The sequence below is a fragment of the Dryobates pubescens genome, chromosome 20, assembly GCF_014839835.1.
Source record: "Dryobates pubescens isolate bDryPub1 chromosome 20, bDryPub1.pri, whole genome shotgun sequence".
In the NCBI taxonomy this organism is placed as follows: domain Eukaryota; kingdom Metazoa; phylum Chordata; class Aves; order Piciformes; family Picidae; genus Dryobates; species Dryobates pubescens.
The window spans coordinates 10624703-10650940 of NC_071631.1; the positions used below are offsets into that span (position 1 = coordinate 10624703).

The following is a 26238-nucleotide window of genomic DNA, read 5'->3' on the forward strand; positions in this document are numbered from 1 at the left end:
CTATTGTGCCACGTTACTGTGTGCAGTTAAACACATGCCAGGTCCCTTTGGAGCTGGTTGTCTCATGCTGGCAAGGTGAAGCAATCCCTTCACCACTGTGAATTTACAAAGTACCTTTGGGATCACTTGAATAGGATGAGAAATTAGCTGAAGAAACCCCAAAATTTTCTCAAAACAGAATTTGAAATTTAGAGTTTTCTGTTTCAGAGGATACATTGTGAGGCTGAACAAATAGGCAGCTGAAAGTACACAATGTCCTGACTGAGTCTTCCAGTCCTCATGTACCCCTAGGACAGAATCAAACACACATACACACACACACACATATCTAAGAGGTAAAAGGGGAGGAGGAGACATGAAGTCAGAATGTACCACTGAGGTAAATTTGACACAATACCAATTAGTATTTGGCGAAGTGGCTATCTCATTGTTAAGATATTTCCTTCAATATGTTTTCAGAAACTGGGACCATTAAATAACTTAGAAAGATTGCCAGCTCTGATTTCAGGAAGGAAACCTCCTCCCAGTTCCTTTCTAAGTAATTCATTTCTTTTGCAAATACTTCCTATGGATGGCATTTAAGATACAAATTTCTGAAGCAGAGGAGAAAGAGGGAAGCAGCCCCCAGCCCATAACTTAAGGTTTGCTTTTAAATGACATAAAAGTCCAAGCCATTCAGGTTCAAGGTACTGAAACCAGTACCTTGCAAGCCAGTCAGAACCTGGACTGCAATTGGGCCTTTACACAATGCAAATAATTCAAAGCTTAATGGATTGTTTTTCTACTGCACCACCTTTTTTGACATAATACAAACATAATCTAAACACTCTCAATGCCTCCATGTAACACAACACTTATTGTCAGGACATGGGCCTTGCCCTGTGCTCCATTTTGTAATGGTCTCTCCGTGAAGGTGAAGCAAATTCCCTGTGTTGCCATGCTGGATTGTATTTATTCTGACAGAAATTATGTAGGGGCAAATGAACAAGGGCAGGGTTAGCACTCACTAAGATGATTTGCTTCACCTCTCTCCTCCACAGAGCAGTACTCTGCTTTGCTTCTGGGAGATCAGTGCAGAACTGAACCAGTTAACAGTTATCTGAAGAGTGCAGCCCACACTGCTATTTGAATTCAGAGACTGAAAAGGACAGCAGGATCTGATGAGTTTCCACCATCACTACTGAAACCAAAAAAGTTGTGTGTCCTGTCTCCTAGAAATCACCACTCTGCTGCAGTGCCCTTTGTCCACACTTCTGCAATACCTATCACTTTCTAAACAAAGTCAAATTCTGCAAGTTTTTGACAGGTCACAAGAGCTAAGTAGTCCATCTGGTATTTCATGTGATTAAGATGCCAGGTGACCATCCTAGCTCCTCAAGGCCTCCTTTCACTCACAAAGTAAGGGAGTTGCAGTTCAAAAGCACCTTCACCTCTGAGCCAAATACTTAATCTGGCTATAAAGACACTGAACAGCTGGGGAGGAAGTTTAAACCACTTGATCACTTTATAAGGAGCATTTTCCTTTTCTTGAGTAGGATCAACAACTCTGCATTTGGACCAAACTTCTGAGGCACACCACAGTTCAGTACTGTGTGAAAATGAGTTACAGAAAAAAAGAAAAAGTTGCAAGCAAATAATGACAGAAAGCACCTCTGTAGTGACCTGCCCCTTCTGTACTCATCTCTGTTGCCTGCAAAAGTGCTGAGAGGCAAATAGGAGGCATGGAAAATCTACAAAGGAATTTATGTGTCCAGTTCAACTTTGAAGTGCTCGAAGAAGTATGGTGCAGCATTTTTGTTACAGCAAATCAGAAGTGGGAGTTTAAGAAGCAGAAAATAGGGATCTGTTTTGGTTTGGGTTTTGCTTGCCTTTTAAAACACTAATAATTAAAAGAAAGAAAAAAAAAAGAAAAGATGTAGTTACTATGTCAGGTACATGAACAGTATCTAAGAAGGGGACAATGTCACAGACATGAACTGGGTAAGGCTACTTCTAGGAAACCCCAAGTAAGATATGCAAGTGTTATAAAGCTGACTTTTCTTTGGGGTGTCTCTGAAAATGGGATTAGTTTTACAGAGCAACTATTGATCTCCTACTGTTAACAGGAGTTTGTACAGACAACATAAAACACTGCCCTTGGCTGACACTTTTTTCCCTTGAATCTAACATTTCTTCATTAATTGTCTTTAACAGCCCAATTGATTATGCTGAAAATTATTTGCATGGGGTAGTCGGTGTGTTTCCACTGAAGCAACCTCATTACACATCTGTGGAGAGTTTTTTTGACTCACTTTTGGCCACAGGGAAAGAAAACAAAAAAAATCTTCATAAAACTTTAGTCTTTCATCCAATATCCATTATAAATTACGTAGGGGGGGGAAAGAAGACAAAACCTCTTCCCTGAGCTCACACCACATGTCTATCACAGCCACTCAACCATTTTTCCTTTTGAGTTGGACAGGGACAAACTTTCTTCTGCGTGACTCCCAAGGAATGCCTGCTATAACCCAGAGGAGGGTTCAGCTCCACTTATTTTTAGAACATGGAGAGCAAAGAATAAAAAAGAAACCTTTAAACTAAGATAGACAATGATACTATAAACTCTTGTGGCCTGCTAATGTCTGTTTATTGTAACATACTCTGTGACCTTCAGTGCACTGCCAGTGTCTGTAAATAATACAATGGGCTGCTTTTTTATCCCATGGGGATGCCAGTGCTGATGGAGCCTTTCAAAACTCAAATGGATGCATAAGCTGACATAGACTGGGCTATCATGGTTCTTATTTATGAGTCTCTCTCTCTCTCTCTCTTTGAGTACAAATTCCAGAGTCTCAAAGGGGATGGCAAAAAACCCACCCAGTCTGCACGGTCTGAGGTTGGATTAGATAATTTATCTAAGCCATAAAAGTACTCCTGAAATCAAAGTTCCCTGCCTCTCACATCTCTCCAGAGCACAACAGCAGCTCATTCAAGGCTTTTGAGACTTATTTTCTTTCAAATCTATACTTTTTCACTACCACCGTAGCCCTATAAACTCTTTACCACCTGCAGAACCTTCACAAAACTCCCAACCATTTAGATCCTCCATGGTACTAGTTCCACCTCTTGGTTGGAGCAGCCCAACTGTGACATAGCCAAGCACTCTGAAGCTCTAAGTTGCTCACCTTTACAATTTCTTACAAGGTTTCAGTTTTCACCCCCAGACCTCAGAGACATTCCACTTGCTACAGCAGTGCATGAAAACCCAGAAGGAAACAGTCACATATGGTGAAAGAAGTGACTTCTGCAAGTTCAGGTGGTCAGCCATCCTTGCTTGTCTTAACTCTTCATTTCACATCCTAAGAAGGCTCTTACCTCTCTGGATATTCCAATCACAAAACCTTTGTGTGTGCATATGAACAGGCACACTCCAGGAGACCCGGCACTAAACAGACTTTACAGATGGGACTGGAGCAACAGCTTTGTCTCCAGTGATACCTTAACCAACTCAACAGGTTTTCATATGCAAATATTGAGGGCCTCAGGTCCATCAGGAACCTGAAGCAAGCAGGAAACATCTCCAACCTTCTGCTGTTCTATCAGCATGAGTATTTGTGACAAATACTCAAAGCTGGGCAGGTGTTCAACACAAATTCTTGGGAGATGATTATTTGTTTTCTACTTCCTGTACCAGCACCAGGCAGTTTCACCAACTTTTAAAGCTGGCCATTGTATGACTATAGTACTTAAAGCTTGATTAGTAAGACTATATATGAAGGGATTGCCCAGTAGTTGTCAAGTAAAGGTGCTGAACAACAAATAAACAATTAAATTGCAGCAATGTTTGAACATTACCTCACTAGATACACAATAATCTCAATCCAATTTCCCTATATTTAGCTGTTTGCATAAACTGTATACTTACAGAATGCCTGTTTTCCACAGAATCTGCAAAATAAAATACAATGGGTAAATTATGATGGCGTATTGCAGCTTGATCTGTTCTATACTAAAGAAAACAGACTTTTATATTTAATCTAACTTTTCCTATTCCCCTTACAATGATGTAAGATTGCTACCTACAGCTAGGGTTCACACACTGGTTCTGAGTAGTGTCCAAGCACTTGTTTAATTCCAGCACATGGGTGGGACCAGACATTTCAAAGACTATGTTGAACAGCAGCTGAAGGAGCTGGGTTGTTTAGTCTGGAGAAGAGAAGGCTAAGGGGAGATCTTACTGCTCCCTACAACTACCTGAAAGGAGGTTGGGGTGAGGCTGGTTCTGGTCTCTTCTCCCAGGTAGCTAGTGATAGGAAGAGGGGAAATGGGTTTAGGTTGTGCCAGGGGAGATTTAGACTGTACATTAGGAAAAACTTCTTTACTGAGAGAGTGGTGAGGTGTTGGAACAGGCTGCCTGGGGAGGTGGTGGAGTTGCCATCCCTGAAAGCGTTCAAGAGGCTGTAGATGTAGTGCTTCAGGACATGGTTTGGATGTGGTTGGGTTATGGTTGGACTTGATGATCTTAATGGTGTTTTTCAACCTTAATGATTCTATGATTCTTCATCTTTGACAGCTTTCCTGATTACAGTTCAGAGCAGAAGTCTACTGAGAACACAAGCTGTTACTGGCCAAAAAGAGTCTTTCTTTTAGAGGCAAGTTCTCATGAGCATTATACTTCCTTTTCAATTCCTTGACAGGAAAATAACATGCTGCAGAAATCCGGTGTAGGATACAATTTTGAGAGCTAAGCGAGATCCTGAAAGGACACCTGAAATTGTATTACTACAAAGATGTTTGCTCTCAGAGAAAGCCTGAGAACCTGTGGGCTCTTTCCATTCAGGATCATTGAACTTCAAGATTACATCTTAGGGTTTTTTCTTTTAAAACATAGATTTAGCTATTCTGCAGTTTCAGAGAATACCTTCAAACACTAGAGCATAAGTATTTGCTTGCCCTCTGAGAGTAAGGCAATCTAGAGACATGAGGAAAGCAATTCCACTTTGAGAAGAGGACTTCAGGTCTTGTTAAAAGTGCTCTTGTATGGTCTGTTAAGATATTTCACACATGACATAAATAAGGGCTGAATCTTGAGGGGCATTTTCTTGGACAGTGTATCAAATTCAGTGGAGAGAGGCTGTGACATCTAATGCTCAAAGCAGAGAGTCTGGACCAGGATTCTGAGTTGATCCTGCCACTCTTCTATGAATGTGGGATAATCTCTAAATCTATGGTTTTTCTAAGTATGCATTTTTTTAATAGCAAATCATAGCATCAGTCCTCCCACAGCAATGAGGAAGCTGAATGCAGGTGAGTAGAACTTTGCAGATGACAATGCTCAAGTCTTTTTTTCTCTCTCCTTTATGACTACACCTGTGCATATTTGTGGTGCAGTGGAGCTTGTACAGTTTCTACCATCTGCATTTTGGTGACACTGTGATTCTCACTGAAGGCAGCACCAGGAGTACACTGTACAACCAGGCTGAAGGTTCTCAAACACAGAGTCTACACAAATTGCACCACACTCAACACTAGGAGTTCTTCTCCAAGACAATTCTACCCAAAAATTTTGGCCTAGGAGAAGGAATAAAAACTGAGGTGACCACAGCACCTTATAGCAGGGCAGAGACTTACTTTCAGTATAAAATTCATCTCAGTGGTAGCAAGATTGATCCCCAAATGTTTAGCCACTTTGATAAGGAACAAACCAAAAAGTTACATGGGAAACATGTAAAAGCTTTTCATGTCCTGAAAGCTGACAGAAGGAAACAAACCCACTGCTGCCCAAGTGCTACATCAAAGCTTGGTGGGCCAAGCTGTATGTAGCAAGGCACTAACGAGCTGTCGTTTAGCTCTCTGTCACAACCTATTGTGCTTACAGGAAGGAGGAAATGAGAAATATTGTATAAATTCCCAACTTCAAACGACGGGATGTTTGCTACCCCACAGCTATTAGGTCACACTAACAGATATCTCTCCTTGTTATCTGTCACCCAGACTGAAGTGTGGCTTTCTAGCTAAGTATCCTGCCTCTGCAGGCAGAATGTCCTAATCTGTCCTTGGAAAGTGCTGTTGGAGACTCTAGGATTTCCAAAAGGTGCCAATCAGTAAGCTGGCACTGAGCCTCTCATAAAGGCACACTGATACAGTGCTTTTGCTGATTCTTTGCTATGTCAATCTTCTTACAATATGAAGTGTTGGTTGTTTTTTTTCACTTGAAACACACTGATTTTACTGTGATGAAAAAGAACAGGGAGCTTTTCAAATGACACCTGGCTTTCCCTTAGTATCAAACCAGGAAAATGAGAAGTCTCAGGCTGTGCCAGGGGAGGTTTAGGCTGGAGGTTAGGAGGAAGTTTTACACAGAGAGAGTGATCGCCCATTGGAATGGGCTGCCCGAGGAGGTGGTGGAGTCGCCGTCGCTGGGGGTGTTCAGGGCGAGGCTTGACAGGATAGTGGTTCCATGGTTTAGTTGATTAGGTGGTGTTGGATGATAGGTTGGACACGATGATCTTGAAGGTCTCTTCCAACCTGGTCTATTCTATTCTATTCTATTCTAATCATATATTAAGGAATGGCCAAGCTTCCATAGCAGGGCAAACAAGAAGATGAAAATTTTGTGAAAGGAATTTGAGCTCATGGCCTGGCGCTGATGATTTCTAAAAGACTTCCAAGTCAAACAAAAGTTGGTTTTTATGGACTTCGGACGGATTTAGACCCTTGCATCTAGTTGATGGGGGTTTAAATTCAAAGGACACGTGTACAAAGGGATACATTCATGGCCAGAATTCAAGACACTATCATCTCCACTTGCTCAGCTCTTTCTCCTCACTGGAAGTTATGGAGAAGAGATGTCCCTAAGCAGTTGCAGCTCATACTCCATCTCAAACCATCTCCAGCACTGCTGAAAGCCAAGGTGCTAGACTATGGCTGAAGACACAGAACTGCAGACACATACCATGTTCTGCCAAGCCTTTTATTGTAGCAGTAGCTTCTAAGGGAATCTTGGCAGGCAGCTTGGGAACAGATCTTGCACAGGGGCATGCACGCAATTCAGCCTTGCATTGTAGGTTCAAGCAAGGTCAGAAGCTCCCTGTATGCTTGTGCCTTGCTAAAAACACATGGCTTTGACTAATCTTTGGCTGCAGCTATTGTAAACATTTGTCTCTGCAATCAGTGTCACACAGATCCAGGCTTTGATCTAGAATATGTCCTGAAACCTAAAAATCCAAAGAGTTTTTATTTTGGAGAAGGAACAGGTTATTTGCATGACTTTGGAGTGCCTGCAACTAGCTTGTGTTCATAATATCATACTCAATCCCCAGACCTTGTTGGTCTTCTCTATACTGGAAAAGGCTTTCAGTGGGAAATTCTGGCCAAGCACTGAGGTGTTAAGATTGAGGCTCAGTAGCAGGAAAGTATTTGAGCAGATTTCCTGACTGCTAGAACTGATTTCTAATAGTTTGTTCCAAACCACTGAATGCAATGGGGATATCTCACGTTTTTTTCCACTGGAATAAATTTGTTTTTTCCATAGTACATTGTTGGTTGCAATAGGATTCTTAGAATTTCCTGTCTCACCACTGCAGTTACTTCCAAGTGACCAGTTCATTTTTCCAGGCTTAGCAACATAAAGGCTGGTTCTACGTTTTGTTTACTATATTTCCATTGCTCTCATCAGAAATTTTATCTTGCAATAAGCCACTAATTCCTCTCAGCAGTATGAACAGAACTGTCCAGTGGAGCTCAGGTAAAGAACCAGTATGGAGATGCTTGGACTTGCTGCCCTTCTACTGTCTCTTGAGAGGACAATAAGTGGGATGGAAGTAACTCTCACACCTAAAAGAGTCTTCACTCACCCAGATGAACTTAGTATCGGACGTATCCCAACCCCTCCCTCAGGAAGAGCATCAGCTGCCAGCCTAGCCTGCTGGGACTCCAGCACAGGCAGAGGAGGCAGCAGGGCCACAGTCGTTTTAGCATTCTTGGCAGCCTGTTCATTTAGACAATTGCCTGTTTTGTTTAAGTTTGGAAATGTCTCAGTTCTTTCTGAAAAAAACCAACAATGGCTCTGGGACTGGACTGGATATTCCTGGCTCCTGACTCTCAAAATACTTTGTCTCTCCCATAAAGCCACCAGAGAAAGCAGTATTTTAAGAAACTGGTTCATCCTGATGTGTATGAAGGACTTCTAAACAAAGGTGTGTGACCTGACTGGTGCTAACTGTGACTATTCCCTGGACTTCCATTTGAGTGTAGGGTTTGAATTAAAGCTGAGGCTTGAAGCTTTAGCTATTTTATGTAAAATACTAAACTGGAAGCCTATTGCTCTAGGAAAGGGCTTAAATCAGTATCTGGGTGAACTTCCTGAATACAGAATCTTCTTTCTCTGAATTAAACTAACCTTTCAACCACAATGCAAGAACAACTTCACAACTTTGAGTTGCTTCCAGAGACAATGCTAGTGATCAGCATCCTCCTTTAAACCTCTGCTCTAGGAAAAGAAATCGAGTGTCCATCTGAAGAGCCTGGCAGTCTCTATCTACCTACTATTATTGAACTTTCAATCCAAATACACCTAACTAGATTTCAATTTCACAAATGACCTGCCTTTTTCCTGCTGCTAAACATATACAAGTCTTCTGGGGGTTGAAATGTGCTTCTGACAGTTGGTTTCTGTCTGTCTTTAACATAGCACCTCTTTAGGCCTGGTGGTCAGAACAAAGTAAACAGCAGAGCAGATAGGGTAAGTCTTACAGCAGTGTGATGGAGACATTTAATGATAGTAACAGGAGATAAGGAAGTCAGTACCAGGAAGACAAGAAGAAAAAGAATAATGGCAGATACTCAGCATGCTGCCAAGTGCCTGGGAAAGGTCAGAGCATGATCTACACTATGAGTTCATGACTTGGGGTAAGGATAAGCAATAGCTACAGAACTCAAAATACAAGAGAAGTTGGTTACTGACATGGCATCTGCCTAGGCAAGGACAGCCCTGAGAGCCATCAAAAAATGAAGAGGAAAAATATTTTAGCTCAGTTACAAAGAATTGCATTATATACAACAACTACTGACAGCTCTTCAGCTTCCTCTCTACTGGACATAATATGTGGAGTGCACAAGCAACTCATTGAGAAGACAAAATTTCTTATGAAGCACTCAGTTCTAGGTAAACAAACCCAAACCACAATAGTTACCTACAAACAAATAATAACAGAATGTTACATGGGTCTTAGGTGCTCTTAGGCGTTCAGTCTGGCATACTGTGTAGCTGACACCAGTTCTCAGATCCAAGTAATCTCCCCAGAGGACACATTTGTCTGAACCATTAACTTCCTGAAGCAGATTCTGCTCTTGGGCATTTGCTCAACTATCTCAAAGATTATTCAAACACAGTGAAGATCATAATGGTAAATAGGCTGCCCAGGGAGATTGTGGATGCCTCTTCCCTGGGGGTGTTCAAGGCAAGGGTGGATGACACCTTGAGCAACTGAGTCTAGTTTAGAGGTGTCCCTGTCCATGGCAGGGTGGTTGGATCTCCAAGGTCCCTTCCAACCTAAGCCATTCTATGGCAAAGCAACTTCTGCACCCACTAGTAATCTTCATCATCTTTTACAACTGACCTTGAATAGCCTTATGGTAATACATTTAAAAAACTCAGGAAGATTGATCTGTTTCCTAGGGATCCTCCACTGCATTTATCCTTTGCCACCTTGCAATCACACAGACTGTCAAACATCCAAGTAAATGTTACACTGAATAGACTGCAAGGCAGCTCTCCACAGCAACTGCACAGCTCTGTGATGCATTGCTTATCTATCGGAACACTTTTCCTGTCTGTCAGTCAGGAAAAGCAGACGGGATTAAAACAATAAACTGTTACTATGCCTCCAAGAATAACTGAAAGGAGAATGTTGTGCATAGGAGCACAGGTGGACTGCAAGATTAAGGGGTGTTTGCAAGTCATTTGGCTAATTCAGCTCTGTCCTTCAATCAGATCTCATTTTATTGCAGTTCTCACTTTATGGCAAGCCTTACAAGTGCTTTGAATCACAGCTATGCTGTGCTAGCCTTGAGCTGACTCAAACTCGCACAGTATCCTTCTAGCACATAACACCTTTCTGTTGTGTCAAAACCAGAGATGGTGAAAGGTGTAATAATCAGCTTCACACCTTGGCAGGAAGCAAGTGAGGGGTTGGACAGTCAGCTTCTGCAGCTTGTTCCAGGTCCAATTCACACTTACTGGAAAACACTGGAGAAAATTGGTGGCCTTTGGGTTCAGCCCTGAAATGAGCTGGTTTTCCCTCAGATCCTGCCAGGTGAAGTGCCCAGCCCTGTTCTGTCTGTAAAGGATATTCTGCTTTTCATTGAACGGCTGTGAAAAATTAGTACAACACACAGGCTGAGCACCCAGCCAGGAATGAGGATGCTGAAATTCTGTTCCCAGTGTTGTCACTCTCTAAACACACTGCCTTAAACAAATGACCTAATCTCTCCGTTTATTCAGCTGTAAAACGGAGATAAAAATTGCCTTATTAAGTCCTCACAAGGGAAAATTAAGTAATGTTTCCTAAAGTGCTTGGAGATCCTCACATCAAAGATTCCCTAGAAACAGAACACTGTGTCAGAGCAGTGGGGAATCCCTTACAAAATAAACAGCAAAACAGCAAATTAAAATATAACAATCAAAACTTAAAAATGGCACACATCAAACCCAGCTGGTAACATGGATGGGGACAAACCTTCGACAGTTTACAACTCTAATGTTAACAAATCTAGACTTCCTAACACAAAAAGAGGAAAGGAAATCCTTTCTGATTTGTCTTTGACAAATTATGAAGAAAGACCTTTAACCTGCTGTCTCTGAACTCATTACTGCCAGGACATTTGCAGACAGTAATTGCCAGTAAGCTGCTAATGCCTGCACACAAAAGTCTGTGTTACAGGAGATGGAAGGGCAGTGACTGGCACATGCAACCTCTGGCAGATTGGGTTTTTATAGTGTTTAAAACAAACAACTCACCCTCCTAACTGATCACATTTCTTTAAAGGTTTTTAAAGTTTGTTGTTTAAGGCTTTATAAATATTTGCTGGGGCTGGTATTTTCCAACACATGGCTAAGAGTGAAAGTATTGTTCCTGAGCAGTTTGAGATAGGACAACATAGCATCTTAATGCCCAACAGGGCACGTTCAGCTCCAGTTTCAGATCCAGTGGTATGGCCAAACTACTCAGCCGGTACAGTGTCAATGGGCTGATGGAGCAGATGTTACAAATATTCCTCTCACTGCATTAAATATCATGGGTTTATGAGAAATCAGCAAGGTGTCATACAATTTATCACCACCTGTGATTTTGTACTTGCCCATCAGTATGTTCCTATGTGACTTGAATCACTTTCTATGGCACTTATCTTCTAAACTGTTCAGGCACAAATTTATCCCTAATCTCTGCACAAATGCTTCCTTTATGTGTTTAATTTTTCACTAGCTTACTTACCATGATTAGCTTTTCTGATTTCACTATAAACTGTTTCAGTCCCCTTCTGTGCAGGAGCTGGAAAATGTATTGGCACAGAATCAATTCCTTTTCGTGGATTTGGTTTTGTTGTTTTATTTTTTGTTTGTTTGCCTTATGAAAAGCTCCTTAAACAAACAGAACACACTGTTTTACTTTCAGAGGAAGTAGTTACATAAGCAGCAATGAGCCTGTGGAGTCCGTACAAAAAACGCAGCTACATCCCTTCCCCCAAAGCCAGACTGTAAGGTGCTGAGAAGATGGCTCTCCCTCTCTATAAAAATGATAATGAAAATAGGCTTCCCTTTCTAAATTTACCTTTAACATTCTAGTAACTTCCTCAACTTAAATTGAGACTACTTTAATTTTACAGAGACCTCTAGAGAAGAGCTTCTCTGGATCACTTTGGAGAGCTCCCTCAATTTGTTCTATGGATTTAGGAATCCCAGACCTGAAGAGATAATTTGCAAGACTACCTACACCCACTTTTGGCAACTTGCCTGATTAAATCTTAGGGGCACAAAAATAACCTAATTTTCTGTTCTTTGTGAACTGTCTCAGAAGACAGGGTTTCCATATTTTACACTACATAGCTTCTATTTGGGTGCTATCTGGGAAAGATCTCTCAGTTCCTCAGCGTGGTGGACTCTTCCAAAAGTGCACTGAGGGCAGGTGGACATAGCAGGAATGAAGGCTAAGAAGGCTTGTGGAAGGACAGAAAGCAAGGAGAAAAAGCAGGCAGAAGATTTGTGCTTCCAAGGACACAGCTTGGATACAAATGCAATGTTAATCCTAGATACTTTTCAGGCCCTGAAGTTTTAGGTAAACTTCTGCTCTTGAACGAGGTGGAAAGCAACAAACTCTTCCTTTTTTGCTGTCTGACATCTGTGAAAACTTATCCACAGAGTTTTGACACCAAACCAGGAACTTACCCAAGAAGGGAAGGGGCAGAGTCTTGCCTAAAGGCCCGAAAAGATCAAGAACTCAGTTTCTCTATGGTTAGTGTAAACACAGCTCTGGCTGGTAGGCGATTAGAATAATTAAGAATCCCTGCACAACTGAAATAAAGCAAAATGCTCCAGAACTCTGTGCATTTAAAATTGCTTTCTTTGTGCAGGCAGAGTCTAGAGGCCTGCTGTTCAAGAACTCCATTCCTCTTAGTTAAACTGAATCTCTTAGAAAACCTCAGAATTCTGTTAGTATCACCTCCAATTTCTGTGGATCTTTAATAAACCAAGAAGTTAGATTTTTCTAGTTAAAAAAAAAAAAGAAGGTTGTTACCTCTCTGCATGAAACTGGAAAGAAAATTCACGTTTCTGGGTGCAGAGTCCTGTACTTTAGCTACAAAAAAAAAAAGCATGTAAAGAATTCAGCCATACTGATCTGCAGCCAAACTCAGTATCAGGCCTGTTCCAGCTCTGCACTGCTCTGAAGAACAGGTGTCTCAGGCACCACATTCTGATTTCCCAAAACTAACCTCATTTTTCAAACTTCTCTTAAGCATCTTTTAAATGTTGAGACCTAACACACAAGAATTGAGTTGTAGAACTGCTATTAATTCCAGCAACAGTAGGAGCCACGCTTCAGGGAGTGCCTAATCACAGCTTTCAAACTTGCAATTTTGGCAGGAACTTTCTTTGCAAAATACTGTTAAGATCCTGAAGCATGTTTCATATGCTTATGGTCTGTTGCTTAAACGATCAATTCAATTGGCAGCAAAGTAAGAAGTAATCTTCTCAGAATTTTAATGAGAGGTAGCTCATTTTGTCTGGAACATTTTCTTTTTTTTTAGCAGATTACAATCCTAAACATACTCCTGTTGACTATGTGGAAAGACTTGGTGGGAGGCATTTCCTGAGCTTGCCTTTTTCTTTCTTTTTTTCCAGACCAATTTCATTACATTGTGATAAAAAAACATAGCCCTTGGTTTTTTCTTTGTTAATCTTCCAAAAGTTATCTCAGCACTGAAAAAATAAAGTGTGCTAGGAGAAATTGCTTGGATGATTTGGCATTTTGTTCCCACCAGCTTTTTAATGTTGCCACCCTCCAGATAACTAACCAGCTATAAAAGTAAAAGAAGGAGCATGATCTTACTCAGCCCTGATTAGCAGTTTCTCCCTTCTCGCTTTCCTGATCCAACTGGTAGCACTGGCCTTGGTTTTTGATTTAGAGCCTTTATTGTTAATCCCAGCACTTTGCCATCTTTTTGCACCACTAATCTTTAGGAAAGATAAGCACAGTATTTTTGCCAAACATGTGGTCTCCAATTTAGTAGTTCTCTAGAATTACCACCTCTTTAAATATCAAACTAACATTCCACTATGATTATCCCAAAGTGATGCTGACCTTGCATTTCATAGGGTTTTTAACTTCAATAGTTGTGCACTAGCATCTTGATCATTCTACACCATTGTGTTGTGTAGTAGACGCTCAGAAACAGTTGGAACAATTAAAAGTGTTGGCCCTGTTCTGAAAACAAGCACAGCAACTATGGTAGCTCAGTGCAGAATTTTGCAGAGGTGGAAAAACAGCATGCTTAGAGCACAGGGAAAACTGCTGAATGACACAACAAGTGAAAACAGAGACAGAATAGGAGGACTAGCTGTTCTGGGAGAGCTTTGCTGCCAGATTTCAAGAGTGAGCACTTTTGCCCAAACATCTGTACTGCTACCTAAACAATCACGTCTTTGGTCCCTGAAAGAAGTGAGGGGACCAAATCTATCCATCTCTTCCTCAGTTTGCTTCTCTTTCTGCTGAAGCACAGAAGCTAGAGTGTGGCACAGATGTCTCTCATGGGGTTTACTCACTCTTAGCTACTTGAAGCTTTTTGTTGTATTCTGAAAGATTTCCCGACTTTCACCAGAAGGGCACAATGATAACACAATTCCCCAGGTGACACAGAATTTTTGGAGAGTGTATTTGCGTGTTGAGAATAAATTTCAGTGGATGTTTCTCTTCCACAGTTGCAGAGAGATGTACCATAGCCTCATGCCATGAGGTCTGGTTACTGTTACTACAGAACTACAGGTAGAAGACCAGTGTTATCTAGGCATCAATATTCTCATTTTTCTGTTTAATGTGCCACAAAACCCAGGATGATCTCCAGGCCTCTCCAGACTGAGAGACTAAGCCTATGCTGGTCTCTCTTCCCTCTCTATCACAAGAGAATTACAGCTTTGACCCTTCAACCAGTTCCTTTCTAAAGGAGGAAATTCCACTGTGTTCTGTTCTCTGCATTACCCTTCCCTGTGGCTAAGTTCAAATGGCTCTCAGAGAAATTTGGACTCTGTCAGACAACGATTCACAGCTGGCTGTGTCCTGCTCAGAGTCTCAGCTCCAGCCAGGAGCCCTGCTCTGCACAGACTTCATGCGGACGGGACAGGCAAATACATGAGAGGATCCCAGAGGGGAAGAGGGGCTGCAATGAACAGCGTGGTGGTCACAGCATTATCTAAGTTAAGGGGAGTTGCTGGCATGAAACTGTCATACCAAAAAGCACAACCTGCTCTTACATTCACAGGTGCCAATATGAAACCAGTGTCAGGGAGCAGCAACCTGCCCAGACTTGCTCCCAAAACATAACCATAGAGGCCAGAGAGTTTATTACCTCTGTGAGGGTCAAGCGTTGATACTTCGACTTCAGTGTACTCCACCTCAGCACTCTCAAGGTCAGGTCCTGCCCCAAAAATATCAAGAAGATGTTTCTTTGTAGGACTGCATGCTTCATTTGAGCTGTGGGCCTGATCCTGTTGCCACTGAAATTAATGGACAAGGCCTCATTGATAGGTGCGGGATCAGGCCCCGTTTATGGCAGCTGTGAGTTACTCTGCTAAGAGCCAGCCCATTGCTAAGGGTCATCTTGGCCTGAAAGGAAGTAGAACAACTCAAGCCAGATTTCTGAAACCGTGGGGCATGCAAATTATAATTTTCTATTTAACACCTTCAAAAGTGGCACCACACAGATGGAGCAGGGAATTATCTGAGATTTCCCCATATTCCTGCTCCAGGTCTTCTTTCTTCTCTCTCTCTCCCTGGTGTTACTTTCTCCTCCTTGTCTATGGCTGCTATGGCAGAGACACTTCCCATTCTCCACCATCCTCACACTTCAAGCCTTCTCCAAGACTTTCAGGGCCTCCCGTATTACCTCTTTGCCAATAAGCAACTTCAGCACTTTTCTGTCATCCCTCAACCTCTCCTTAGAACATCTATGACAGCAATCCACCTTCCTCCTCAAAAGGCTTCTCTGCCACAGTGCCCACAGAAAGCCTGGATTTACTAATACTGTAAATCAAACACCTGATTTACTAAGACTATTGGCTGGCAAGCACTGGCTACCTGGATGCAACAGACACAAGAAACAGCTTTTCCTTTCTACTCTGTCTTTTCCTTAAGGTGGGAATAGTTTTCTATTAGATTTCTGTAAAAGCTGGAAGGACCCATAGCAGTCATCCAATCTTGCATAACTGCTTATGGCTATTTTAGGACAGCAATTAGAGGAAGATCTAATGATTAGAACAGCAAAGTTTTGGAGCTACCTTCCAACAGTACTGGTGAGAGAAGAAAAAAACAAGTTGAAAAAGCCCCAAACACAGTGTTTAAGGTGGCACATTAGTATCAATTTTCAAATTACAAGCTTCCTACAGCAGCAGTGACTCTGATGATCACCACAGCCTTATGCTCCTGTGCTCTGCATGATAATGTCTCTCCAGTTTTAGTTGGGAGTTATTCAGGCCACAAAGGAACAACTTCCATGCACCTAATATAAGCTCTTTCCTTTTTCTTGCTGAAGTAAAAGCTATTGCCACACAAATGCAGAATAGAAAATGTTATTTTTAGAGTATGTGAATAACAAACTTTTTTTGCACATCTGGCTGAGAGATCTCCAATAGCTCAGTTGGTTTTGATGAAGCCACCCAGTCCATAGTAGGTAAGAAGTGAATGCATTTACTTCTGACACAGATGCAGATTATTAAAGCTGAGCACATTTCATCTGAAACAGGTAGGATACAATGGAAAACCAAGAGTCATTGAGCCAGAGTTTTCAAAGCTTTTTTCCAAGTTTTCCTGTGAAATTAACTTAGTGCAGCACCTTTCTCTTGCTTTTGTGGCACAGTGCTGCCCTGCACACTCAGAATTGCATCAAAGAATTATCAATTAGAAATTTCTGCCACCTATGTTGCATACAGGTTTACACAGGAATGTAGTTCCATGCTCTGTATTATTTTTAATTACACCAGATGCCATCCTGCAACTCACGGTCCAATTGACAACCAAGTCAAAATGTACTGTAAGCCATCAGAAATTGTGTCTAACCCATGAGAATACTTTCATATTAATCCAAAATAGATGGGACAATATATGCTTTCAGATGGCAGTACCCACATCTCTAAGTACTGTTCTTGGATTAAATATCTTAAAAACACCAGGAATACAATGTGCCAGATAGCGCAGGACTTGGTGACATGATTTAAATAGTAACCCACATGGTGTCTCAAGGTATTGGGCCAGTTATTTCATTCAGATTCCAGAGGTTTAATGCTTAAATATTTCAAGATCTGCAGAAATGAGGAAAGGAAAGAGAAGGTAAGGAAGGAGAAGTCTGCAGAAAATTTGTTCTTTAAGAATCCCTGAATATTTGTAGAATATAGAACATAAAATTTTGAGTCCAAGTTGTACTTTGATACCATCCTTCATTAGATGGCCTAGAATCCAGCACAGCTAACTACCCTTCATAATGCAGTTGCCAAATGGATCCTGTCATTTTGCACAGAAGGAAAAAGAACTAACCTCTGCAAAGCAAAGAGTCATCCCACTAGCAAAGAGAACAAGGAAAGGACTGGACCTATCACATCCTGATTGCCACTAGAAAACACCACAACTTTCAATCATGAAATAGTGCTAAAATCTATTAATTAAATATGAAGTTACCTTTACTCTCATCTGTTGATTTCATGTGATTTTCACTGTCTTCAATGTAACCTGATCCTGAAAATAGTAAAGCAAAAGCTGAGCTGAAAAAATATTTAGCACAGCAAATCAAACAAATGAGTTACGTAGCTCCAACTCCTATTGGCATTATAGAGAAAAGTCTACTTTTAGATTCATACCTAAGACATTTATATAACAAATGAAAAAAAAACAAAACAAAACCAACCATGGGTTTTAAAATGACCAGATTAAAAACCACCCAAGGTGTAACTCTGTTATACACCTATAGCTATATGTTAGGTAGTCTAAGCAACATATCCACCTGTCCTTGTACAGTGCATTGAGATCCTGGAAAGAAAGGTGCCCTGTCAGGCAGTTAACATTGCTACAGTGTGGCCACATCACAGGACCTTGAGCCAGAACTCAAACTTCATATGTGAAATAATTTTCATGCAGCTGTGTCAAAACCAGAAGGTAATTTTTGCTCTACCATGATCTCTCCACCTGCAATATTGCAAACTGATTGCCTGGGAGAAGTATCTGAGCAGACTCATAAACCAATCTTTGTGCAGGTCATGCTCATGAAAAGCTGTGCACAGATGAATGGTAGAAAACACTTGGGAGAATGTTATTCCTCTGCATTCCCAAAACTCTGGGTCCTAACCAAACAACATCCATGCAAGTCTAAAGGTTTAAATAAATGTTTAATTAAGCAAATTCACTAACAGCCTTGAAATGAAGTATCCTACCTGAATAGTAGTCTCCATCATTGTGCTGTCTTGTCAGTTTTTCACTTGTCAAATTTGTAGCCAAGGCAGAACTTGAAAACAAACCAATAAAAGTTGATGTCAGTCAATAAAAACAACACGATGAGATGCAAAGATCAGTCACTGTCTTTGCTGACTGCCACATTCTCAGCTACTGAAGATAATGAAAATTTTGCTTTGACTTTAAAAAAAAACATAAACAAACTTCAAGGTAAAAAATGTTCCCTCTTGTGCTAGTCTTTAAGACCTATGTATTTTTAATTCTGTATCCTAATGCTTTCAAATGCAGGCCTGCTATTTTTCTCTTTTTCTTAGCTGGCCTTTCCTCCAGCTTTTTTCTATTTTTAGAGTATTTCCTCATCCTATTGTTGTGTTAGCAGGTGGTACATGAAGCACAACCATCTGCAGGTGTGTGCCACAGTAACTTAGATGATGAAAGGCCTCCAGTCCTTTAAACAGAAATACTTCATCATTACTATAAAGCAAGACAACTTACCCAGACATCTCCAGAGATGGTCCTTTAGCTTAACAGAGAAAAAGACAATCATCTATTAATAGACTGCACAAGTAAAAAGATTTAAAAGTAAAAATTAAACCAAAAAGACAGGGATTATCTACCCAAGTCTCAATAATTTCTCTTGGCTATCACAAAATTTATTACCTAGTGGTTTATTTCCTGTTTATTACCCATGTCCCTTAAGGGTCTCCTTCATATAGAACCTAAAATCCCCCAACCCCAGGCTTTAGCCTGGCCAATTTCAGCAGTCTGGGTATCCAGATACTCCAAGCTTTCTCCAGTATTTTCCAATGTACTGGACATCACAGGATAAACCAGATGTACTTATTTTCTGAAAGAACAAGATCTGAAAGAGTATCTTAATAATAAAACACAAATCCCTCAGTGAAATTGGATTACAGCATGGGGAGAAAAAAAATCCAACCCTAATAATCTCAAATTTGTTTCATGAGGCCTAGAGAAGCTCCCCAGCTACACCTGAGCTGGGACCCCAAATCAAATTGTCACAGCTCTATAAGGGAAAAAAAAAAACCTCCTGAGGCCCCCTCTGCCTCTGCATTGCATCTACTTTCCAGACCTAGGACTGCATCAGGTGAGTGCAGTTCTGGCCTATCCCAAATAACCTTTGCTTCATTAGTGCCTTCCCAGCACCATTAATTACATGCTCCCATTCTGCCCAACACATTTCAAAACCTTCAGCACATTTGTGCCTTAATTTGGGCCACCTGGCAGTTTTTAGTAGATCTTCAGGTGTTTTTTAATTGTGCTTAGTCATCTCTTGAAGCCTCACCCCCACAAGCATGTTTAGCTGTAATACATTTGTCACCACACAAACAGGAGGGCAGCATTCATTACCCTTTTTCTTCTTGCACAAGAACCACCAGAGAGTGAGTGCTGCTGCTCCAGCCAGAGGGAGCAGGACAAATGCAGCAATGATCCCTTTCTGCCATGATGCTAAGATGACTGGAAATAAGAAGAACATGTTTCAGAGAGAAGGTACAGTGGCAGAACACCATTTCCAACTTCCACAGTTCCTGGCCTTCTCACACACTGCGGTTTAAGGAGACATGCATGCTAAGTTCACTAGTGAGCCTCTGCTCAGTACAACGAGCTGCATTTGGCTGCCTTCTGGCTCCTTTGGCTCTTTAGGCATCCCTTAAATTTTTCTATGTAAGTCAGACAATCTTTGCTTATAAACAGATCTGTTTAACATCTAACAGTGGAACAAAAACAAGGAAGTTACACTTAGTAACACCCCAGAAAATATGACCTCAGCTGCCATGATGACATAGCATGCAGCTTATCACAGACATTAGCTTACCGCTGATGGTTATGGGCTGGCTTTTCACATCCACATTAGCTCGATTGGAAGCCATGCAGTAATAGGTCCCTGTGTCCTGCCTGCTCATCGCTTTCTTGCGCCACATGACTCTGTCTGCATTCTCACTCTTCTCAAACAGAAGAACTTCATGATCACTTTTTCGAAAAATCCTGAAGTGGATTGGCCAAGATCCTTCTTTCACAGAGCAGAGAAAAGCAGTCTCACTGCCATCTTCCACTTCTCCATACGGAATACTGCCCAAGCTGGCATTTCTGATTGGTACTACCGAGGAAGACACCAATATGTTAGTCATAAAAGGTCTGTTTGTTTTACATAGGAAGCAGGATGCAGATTTAAGATCTTCTTCAGACAAAACTTTGAATCAGTAAGATCTAAACTAGTATCTGTCACATGAAACCTCACTTCCACCTGCTCTGAGTACATCAAACAAATCTACAGAAACACAACATACCGCTTAAAAGGTCCTAGAAAGACAAGATGCTCCCATACACAGGTAATAACAGGCAAAGGCCCACACACATGCCTTAGAGTTTTATTAGTTCTGACACTGGCCTTTGGTTTCTCTCCACATCTGCCAATAGCACACTTGCAAACCACAGCCTTCTCACTTGCATTCCCCTTCCTGAAGGACTACTGAGATTCCCAGCACCTATGAAACATCACACTTTTTTCTGTGGACTTCCAACTCATCTTTTTAAAGCTTGAACTACCAACCTCCCTCATGGGTAGAAGAACTTTCCCATTCTATTTCACACATATTTGTAGATCAGAGACCTTGCTCATGTACAGGAACTCCTAGCTGCTAATAAGGTGTAATAATAGACTGACTTTCAGAGCTACTTAGCAACTGCAGCTTCTGGAAACTGCAACTAACAACAGAGGTATTCAGAAGGATTATTAAAAGTGCAGATTTACACCTTTAAGCAGGAATCTACCTAGCTCAGCTATCTTAGTGAGTAAAATCACAGGCTCCAACACCATATAGAAATTTAATCCAGTCCTTCAAAAATCAAACAGGGAAAGAAAAAAAAAAAAAAAAAAAGGAAAAAAGGATCTGGTCCTAACCTTTAAAATGCTGTTAATAAAACAGCATCTCTAAGATCTCAGGCCAGATCTTGTTTTAACATTGAAGTAAATGCAGTTGTAGTTAACTTCATTAGGATTGCTATCAAGGTTTTTACTTTAGTGACAAATAGTCTGTGGTACAATTCTCTCAACTATTTTTAATTCAGGTGAGTAAAAAGATTTATATAAACATTTGGCATCCATTTTGCTTAGTCCATCACTGGCTGCTAGAGTTCCAAAACCCAAGCTATGGCAAGAAGAACCAAACAGACTTACCTATTACTGTGACATTCAGAATATCGCTAGTTTTCATGCCGCTGCTGTGATTATTTTTAGCTTCACACTTGTATCCTCTTTTGTCGTCTTGCCTAATATTTTCATCCAAGAAGGTAGCATACGTGTCATTAATAACTGTTGCCTTAATTTCGCTTCCTTTGTAGAATGTGAATGTTATTGGCGGTGTTCCTGTGGCCGAGCGACAGATTAACTGCAGAGTCTTCCCCAGCACCACCTCAGGTAAACCACCAACAACAGAAAGAGTTGGCTTGGAGACCGGAGCTATGAGGGAAGAAAAGAACAAAGTATTGCAAATTACACTGCATAAGGCTGAAAGGTAGAATATGATTTAGTAGAAAACATAAATATACAGTATTTGAGTCTCTGGCACACACAGCCTGCATTTAGGAGCATTTCCTCATTGACAGGATGGAAGCAGAGGGTGACTGGGGCAGAACAAACTAAAAAATAACAAACCATATGTGACCATGAATAAAATAGCACACAAGGAGAGTGCAAAGGAGAACAAAGGATCAGTGACACAGCTGTGGATGACCCAAACTCCAGAACTAGCTCTGATCTAAGGAGAAAGTCTGTAGAGCAAAAATTCATGCAAGTACCAATGCATGTATGACCTGAGATGGATCCTGCAGCACCCAGGCAGGGATCTGTTTCTGCAGCACAGTTAATCCCCCTTTGCAGACCTGAAAACTGACTGTGCTTGTTCCATGAGAGGGAAGGAAACTAAAGTGCTTATAATTAGTGTGCTGGTGAGGGGGTTGTATTTATAGCAAAAAAACTTGGCTTTTCCAGATGACTTCTGGCTCTCATGGCTTTCTGCCTGGAGGGTCAGGGAGAGGGCTTCAAGACAGACACTGACAGTTTCTCATCAAGCTGATGAGTGAAAAGTTTGCAGAACACTTGCAGCTCCTGCAAATGGTAACGAATTAGAGTTTATTTGGCACCTAGCAGAAACAAGGGGACAGAAGGAAGACACACTGACTCCCTTCTCCTAGGGCCAGCCCTGGAAAAGTCTGACTTGATTAGATCACAACAGGACAAGTCCTCTACAGCTGAAGATGATAAGGATGATAAGCACATCTCACAAACTAACACTGCAAGAACTAATAAGACACTCTGCTAGTTCAGGGACTAGAGACTGCTTGTGAACAGATGTGCTTTTCATAAGCTTATGGTCTTGATTTTCTCTCCCCACCACTGGGTTCTAGGCCTCTGTATCAACTCACCAAAAACATTAATCCCTACAGGTTTGCTCTCCTTGACTATTCCTTTTACTTCAGCTTTACAAAAATAAGATCCAGTATCATTCACACTAACTCTCATTGTTAAGTTTCTAGAATTTTTCAGCCAGATGTCTCCATTTGAATTTTTGCGGAACACAGAGAAGTTAGCTTTGCGAAAGCCGTTGATGCTGCAGCTGAGGGTGAGTTCTTTATTTTCATCCAGGTTCTTCATAGAAGCAACTAATATTGGCTTGGGGAACAACTCTGCAATATAAAAAGAGAAAAATATCATTCAAATTGAGCCTAGAAGAATGGGACTGCCTATCTCCAAGTATCCAGAATGAAGGACATACTGAAAGTTGACAATCAAAGGGGAGTAAACAATGATGTTATTTTAATAAAATCATCTTTTCAGGGGAAAGAGAAATGTAGCAATCACTTGAAACCACTTCTCATGTGTCTTATTTGACAGTATGACTTTAGTTGAAAAGTACTGGCACGTGAAAATCAGAACCCCCAAATCTAACCTAAATAGCCTTTAACTTAGAGAGAATTTACACTTGCATCTGAAGGCTATGCTTGGAGCCTGAATTCTACCCAATTTAAATATTAATCCACTGAGTAAAATCTAAGATAAACAGAAGTGTTACCTGACACAACAACATTCAGTTTGTTGGTTTTAGATGCTCTCCCTTGCTCCACCTTACACAGGTATTCACCACTGTCCTCTAAAGTAGCTACAGTGGAGTATTTCAGATGTTTCTCATCTCGTACACTCTTCAGGATCGTTCTGTTTTTCTGGAGTATGATTTCAATGTCACGCATCCAAGCCACCACTGTCGAGCATTCAAACTGTATTCTGTCTCCTTCTGTAATATTACTTGAAGGTCTGGCACTCAGAGTAGGCTTTATAAATGGTTCTGCAAGAGAATACACACATACTCAGGATGCAACTTTTTAATTATAGTGAGCAAAGAAACGTAAAAAGAAAAGTTAAGCAGCTTACCCCTAACTGTAACAAGTGTTTTGTTGCTGTGTTCTGACTTTTCGAATTCGAAATTTACATATCTCCCACCAAAGCAATCAAATTGTAAAATATTATCTCCCTCTTCAACAGAAAACTCCACCACAGAAAAATTTCTGCGTGCCTCAAACACATGTTTTTCCTTGGGCGTCGAGTTCATCTTTATCTTCTGGAAAAAGAAATGTAAAGGAGGTTCTTCTTCTGGCAGCTCACAACGTAATTTCACAACTTCACCCTCTAAAACTTCTTTTTTCTCAGCAGTCAGGATTGGTTTGGTCATTCCTTAGAACAGAAGACAAGAAGATTCATAGAACATTGCATAATCCTAAAATAAACACTGTCTCTGATGACTATGGCAGCAGATACAAAAAATTTGCAAGAACTGAGCTTTTGAAGATCATTCCTTTGATGTGTGGGTGCATGCCAAGGCATCTTCAGAAGAATAAAACATCCCCAAGAGGGAAATAAAATCTGATGCAATGTGTGAAGTATGAAACTTGCTGTTTGAAGGTAAGACCACTTTCTTCTCAGCATTTCCTATTGCCACTCAGAAACAAGCAAGTGAAGAAACTAAATACCATCCCAACTTCTGTACCTGAAGGTACAGGCCTCTGAACTAAAATCACAGACCCTGCACAACCCCGAAACTATTAAATGCTGAACAAATTCTTTCCAAGCTGCTTTTCCAAGGGGAAAAATGTCACTTGGAGTCAAGAGCAGACAGCTAGAAAGAGTATAAATAGGTGGCCTCTCTTCTCATCAAGACTGATGTAACATTGTCTGCAGAAGTAGTCCACAGCTGATCCAAGCTTTGGCAATGGCTGTCACAAGGTGAGAATCTCTAACCATTATCTCCGGCTTTTCCAGTGATCTGCCTGCACACACGACCCCACGTTTACGATCTACAGGCACAAGCTTTCCTCCAGCCTGGGGAACAGAGGCTCAGGACATTGCAACTGGTGTCACAGGAGGCACAGATTGTGCTTCTATCACTGATCTGCCATTTCCGTGCCTTGATGTGAATGTTTAGTGTTAAACTCACGTAAAGTACTGTGATGCCTAGGGGGAAAGAACACTTTGCAAGATATCCTATTTGGCAGTGACTGTTATCACTGCCCCTGGAAGGCTGTTCTCTTTTTGTGTCTTAGAAAAGTGCAGTTTGAAGGAACACTCACCTGTCACCCGAACGCGCAAGGATTTACTGGATTTTGTCTTTCTGCCTGCTTCCACAGTGCATTCATAATCTCCTGTATCTGAGGATCTAGTTGCAGGTATATCATATTGTGCATCTCCTTTGTCTGTTACAGTCATGAACACCAGCTTGCCATTCTTAAATATTGTAAAGTTATGATTCAGCTGGAAATCAGTACTTTTGCTAATATCAGCGTGGCAGATAATTGACATAGGAGCTCCATTCTTTGCTTTGACAGAGGGCTTAGCCTGGATTTCAACTGAATTGAAAGTAAAAACTTGATGCGAAGAAGGAAAAACAAAACAGAAAAAAGTATTTATTTTCAGTTAGTTCAACATAATCCTCAAGCTGCTACATTTTAATCACAAAAAAACTTATTCCTTGTACCCTAGCAGCAAGTGTTAGCATCTTTCAGGTCAGATCTCAGAAATGCTGACAGTGGTAGCAGCTTCACCACCCACTGCACAGATACATTAGAGGCAGCTACTGACTGTCACAGCATGCACTGCTCACCTAGGCCTGAGAACCACTCATCTGGCCATGCTCATGGCCAGATCTACCAAGAAAACACAGTGGACACTGGAGTAGGTTTGCAGCTATATCTTTGTTTTTCCTTATGGTTTGTTATCTTTAATTGTCAGGATATGAACAAAATTTGGTATTTATATTTGTCTGATTTAACTGAAAATTGGCAGTAAACCCCTGCTTGCATTTCTATTATACCCCAAGCCAATTCAGCCCAGATTTGCAGAAATCCCTGGAGTTATCCTTGTTTGGTTTTTTCTTAAATCTTAATGTAAGGTTAGGATTCTGTCATTCAACAAACTCCTCTTTTAACATGTAATTCACAAGCCTGAGATGATGTTAAAAGCTCTAGTTTAGGATAATTAAATCATACGTAAGATACTTGGGTTCAAGACCTGCAAACAAACATCTACCTGCCCAGCTTTACATTGTTGGCAGTCCAGCAATCGCACTCTCAAGGGTCCTTAGCAATCACAGCATGAATAATTCAAATACAGAATCACATGCAGAAGCAAAGCTTTCAATTAATTTATAATTTAGATATGTTCATCCCTGAAAAATTAAACTGAATGTAATATTCCTATGAAAAGAAATTAAAGATTGATAAGCACTTTAAGAAATAAAGTTTCTAATAGCGTTCACATGTACATAATGCTTCTGTGTTTGTAACCAAAGCAAGGGCAAATAATGCAGAGCTTAATATTTTATAATTATTAGAGTCCTGGCATAAGGAACATTTTTGTTCATACAGCTAGAAGAATGAGGATAGAGAAAGATTTAGGAGTTCGTTCATTTAGAAGTTCCTTTAGAACTTAAAGTTTTTGAGTATGCCCATTTGGGCTAGGACTTGTATTAGAAATTGCTGC

General features: G+C 40.9%; 1 protein-coding gene across 9 annotated transcripts in view; it reads right to left on the minus strand.

Annotated features, from left to right (window-relative positions):
* Nucleotides 1–26238, minus strand: part of PECAM1 (platelet and endothelial cell adhesion molecule 1) — a 34799-nt gene that overhangs the window by 2657 nt on the left and 5904 nt on the right. For 2 of the 9 annotated variants that reach the window (XM_054171068.1, XM_054171064.1), the window contains exons 3-16: nt 24831–25124; nt 23638–23937; nt 23282–23551; nt 22635–22895; nt 21388–21669; nt 20026–20307; nt 19560–19667; nt 18684–18711; nt 18170–18240; nt 17421–17477; nt 15100–15168; nt 12774–12833; nt 11475–11531; nt 3905–3927 (exon numbers count right to left, since the gene is read on the minus strand). In XM_054171068.1, the coding sequence (XP_054027043.1) occupies nt 3905–3927; nt 11475–11531; nt 12774–12833; nt 15100–15168; nt 17421–17477; nt 18170–18240; nt 18684–18711; nt 19560–19667; nt 20026–20307; nt 21388–21669; nt 22635–22895; nt 23282–23551; nt 23638–23937; nt 24831–25059 (2097 nt within the window). In that variant the 5' untranslated portion in view covers nt 25060–25124. Of the gene's footprint in view, nt 1–3904; nt 3928–11474; nt 11532–12773; nt 12834–15099; nt 15248–17420; nt 17478–18169; nt 18241–18683; nt 18712–19559; nt 19668–20025; nt 20308–21387; nt 21670–22634; nt 22896–23281; nt 23552–23637; nt 23938–24830; nt 25125–26238 lie in introns of those variants that run through there. The other 7 variants (XM_054171066.1, XM_009902680.2, XM_054171065.1 and 4 more) reach the window with 7 other exon arrangements.